At 31.2% G+C, this 3535-nt stretch overlaps 1 protein-coding gene across 1 annotated transcript; it reads right to left on the reverse strand.

Annotated features, from left to right (window-relative positions):
• Positions 1-746: 746 nt before the first annotated feature.
• On the reverse strand, positions 747-3093 carry LOC111880461 (uncharacterized). The gene is made up of 3 exons (XM_052765013.1): positions 2317-3093; positions 975-1517; positions 747-845 (listed from the first exon to the last, which is right to left on the reverse strand). The coding sequence occupies exons 1-3, from the start codon at positions 3091-3093 to the stop codon at positions 747-749; spliced, it is 1419 nt and encodes a 472-aa protein (XP_052620973.1).
• Between the last annotated feature and the right edge of the window lie 442 nt (positions 3094-3535).

A 3535-nucleotide genomic window follows, 5' to 3' on the forward strand; every position in this document is an offset into this window, starting at 1 on the left:
GTTATTTTTTGGTATTTTTGACTAAATGTTTTTTCTATTTGTCATTTTCTTATTTTTTTTAATCTTTTCTTAATTAACACATCATATTTACACCTCAATTAATAATTTCCTTAATTAAAAATACCCAATAAATTATAATATTACTATTCATATAGTATTTAATATGTTTCATTTTAAATTTAAATTTCAAATATAAACAAATTTTTATTTAACCTTTCATATTTTAGTTTTTTGTTTTATATAACTCGTATAACATATGAGTTTTACAACTAGTTAAATATTATATTGTCTTTTGTTTCTAAATATCATCTTATCTAATTAAATGGTGACATGTGTAACATTTGATGTTCATTTAATGAAATTTAATAATATTTTAGGATACTAATATGACACATGTCATCATTTAAATTATTAAAATGATTGGTAGCAACAAAAAATAGAAGGATGTTTAATTTCTCTTAATCTATACTTAAAATTTATATTTTTTTCATTGGGAGTCTTAAATAATTTTGAATCTCTAAAATCACTATATTTAGAAGGTCGCTATTGCTAAAAATCCATGACCATCGCCAACTCCATTTTCCACATCTCTAACTTGGCCTATTAATTTCATCAAACAAGCAAAGAAATACATATAAAATGGAGAACTTTTAATTGCTCAAATATATATATGGAAGAAGTAGCCATTGATAAACTTCCAACAATAGAACGCGACTAAACCTACCAATATATATATTCTACGTATCTCAAGCAATTAACTCATTATCCAAGCAATCTCGTAACTTTATCTTGGTGACCTCCATGACATTGCTCTCGACCACGTCACAGCATTCGGTTTTTCCATTCTACATCAAATGAAACAAAATTCGATAATCAATCAACACAATGAAATAAACCCTAAAGTAAAAAAAAAAAAAAAAAAAAAAAAAAAAAAAAAAAAAAAAAAAGCAATGTAAACTAATATTAAAACTCGCCTGCTTGGGTTTTTTAATCGGTGACACAACTTCAATTCTAGAGATCAAGTCTGCAGAATGGTTTCCAGCTAACTCACAAGTCGGCAACCCACGTGAAGCCATGCGCACATAATTTGTTTGAACTTCACTTTCATTGATAGTTTTTATGGATTCAAATGTAAACACATGAGGAGTTGCACATGGATCGTTTGTGACTACTGGTCTTGTGTTGAAGATGAATAAAGGTGGCTGAGAGTCCAAGAACCATGGCTTGAATGTCTCAAACGGGAACTTTAGGATGCTACGAGGAATGACTTTCTCATAAATCTGAACCGAATATCCCCATGAACATGAAAAAGACCATGTTAATCGTCTATCATAACATATAGTTTGTTGCACCAAACGAGATTGGTCAATGTCTGCAGCTTTCATGAGGTGTTTTGCAGATTCAAAACGGTCCATAGATTGAAAGATCGGGTCAAGGTGGTCTAAATGATGGAGAGAAAGCAATGGAGTTTGTGGGTGTGAAGATAAAAATCCAGATACATCCCCATGTAGATCCATCTACAAAAAAAAATTATAAATGAAAAATTAAATAGTAAACTAGTTTCTTAATTGTTAATTCAAAGTATTTTAAACGGATTTAAGCACTCACTTTTCATTTTTGTTCCATTGTTATGATATTTTCAGGTTTTTAGCAAGGAAAGCAGTTAATCATGGAAAAAAGTTGAGACAATTTTGGTTACTAATATTAGTTGTGTAATTAAGCAATCAAAACAATAAGTATTTTGGGTAGAGACCCCGTAGATGAATAAAAGGTATGTATCTATATTTCAATAAGACATGTGACCGTTATATATTTCTTTATTACATATATTCAAAATGAATTTTTGAAACATGAACAAAAAAGTCTTACTGTCATGAAAATTTTATTCAAAGTGGTGATAATAAACTTTTAGTTATATTTTTCAATCAAAATCAAGTAATAATTGATAAAACGACCAATGTTTAGATGATATGGACTTGAATACGTATAAGTGTATTGTTGTGATATTAGTATTGTTAGTGATGTTTCTTTTGGTTATTATACATGACATTGTCCAAAACGTTTCACAATAACGAAATAAAATTGAAAGTTGAGTGTTCAAAACTCCAAATAAAAATTTCATTGCCCTATATGAAACAACAATTAATGAAAGTTGGTTACTATTTTGTAAAATTGTCCAAACTTTTAACCAATAGTAATCTGTTTGTCTTAAAATTTAATCACGATCACTTAACAAAATTTAGACATTAGTACTTAAACCTGTTTTGTAAAATTGTATACCCTTTTTTATTTAAACCGATGTTTGATGAGTAATACCTGATGAAGGCCTCGATGAATAGTTAGTGAAACTCCGAAATCATTAATACAAGTCATCAATGTTTGATCGGCAAACCTCAAATACGGGTACCTTCCAAGACAATCTTCAAGATTTTTTTGCACCATTTCCGCCAATGGATAACTCAATATGACTCCGGCTCCACCAAATCCCATGTCATATGAAAATATTTGATTTGATGATATACTCTCCGAGTTATCACCAATGTATATGTACTTTGTATGATCATATTTTGACAATTCATCCACCAAATTGTCAACAAAAAAGATCGAGTCGTCATCTCCCATGATATACCATCGTACCCCTTCCCTCTCTTCCCTAAAAACCTCAATCAACGCATGCACCATTCGCACCATGAATGGTGAAACATGTTTTGTTTCCTCCAATAACTTTGTATTATCATCAGAAATACGAAAAGGAGGGGAGGAATGCGACCATGGCAAGAGATCATCTGTGGGAGCTGTGTCGAGGTAGAGGTAGCCACGTGTGATGTTTGGACGCCACCATGACTCAATGTAGGATTTTCGATAGTGCCATGCATTTGTAGACCCCAAAATTGCAAAAACAAGGTTGGAAATGTTTGTTGTGTGATAAGATGGCAATGAGGATTGATGTGTTGTCATGTGAATGATGTCAGTCTGTAGGCATTTAGGATGGTTCGAAAATGAGAAAACAATGATGAAGATTAGAATCGATGTTGAAATGGCTAGTGTTGTGCAAATTATGGTTGATGAGGTTTTGAGAATAGAAGAAGCCATTGCTAAAAGGCAAAATGAGATTGTTGAATACTTGAATAAGTATGGAAGGGTTTAAGGTATTAAAAGTACGGAAATGTACTTCTTTTGAAAATGGGCTTTCAAGGATTAATACGCTAAATGGATTTTTCTATCTATGTACGAAAACGACTTTTATACACAATTAAAATGAATTGGCGGGACGTTGTTCATATATCTCACAATGAGTTACATAAATCGGCTATCTTTTTTTAGAATATTTAAGATTTGTTTTCACCCATTAATAATAATATTTTGCTAAGAGATATACCGTATACGAGGTCTATACTTTTGCTTCTTTCTTAAGCCTTTGAGTAAACGTCACATGTTTTGGGTATTCGTCTTTGACAAACTAACCATTTGGGGAGCAAATCCAGTGCACGGCATCAAGCTATCTCCGGTCCATAAAAAAAAGTAATGGAAAATT

This window comes from Lactuca sativa, chromosome 6, assembly GCF_002870075.4.
Source record: "Lactuca sativa cultivar Salinas chromosome 6, Lsat_Salinas_v11, whole genome shotgun sequence".
NCBI classification, from domain to species: domain Eukaryota; kingdom Viridiplantae; phylum Streptophyta; class Magnoliopsida; order Asterales; family Asteraceae; genus Lactuca; species Lactuca sativa.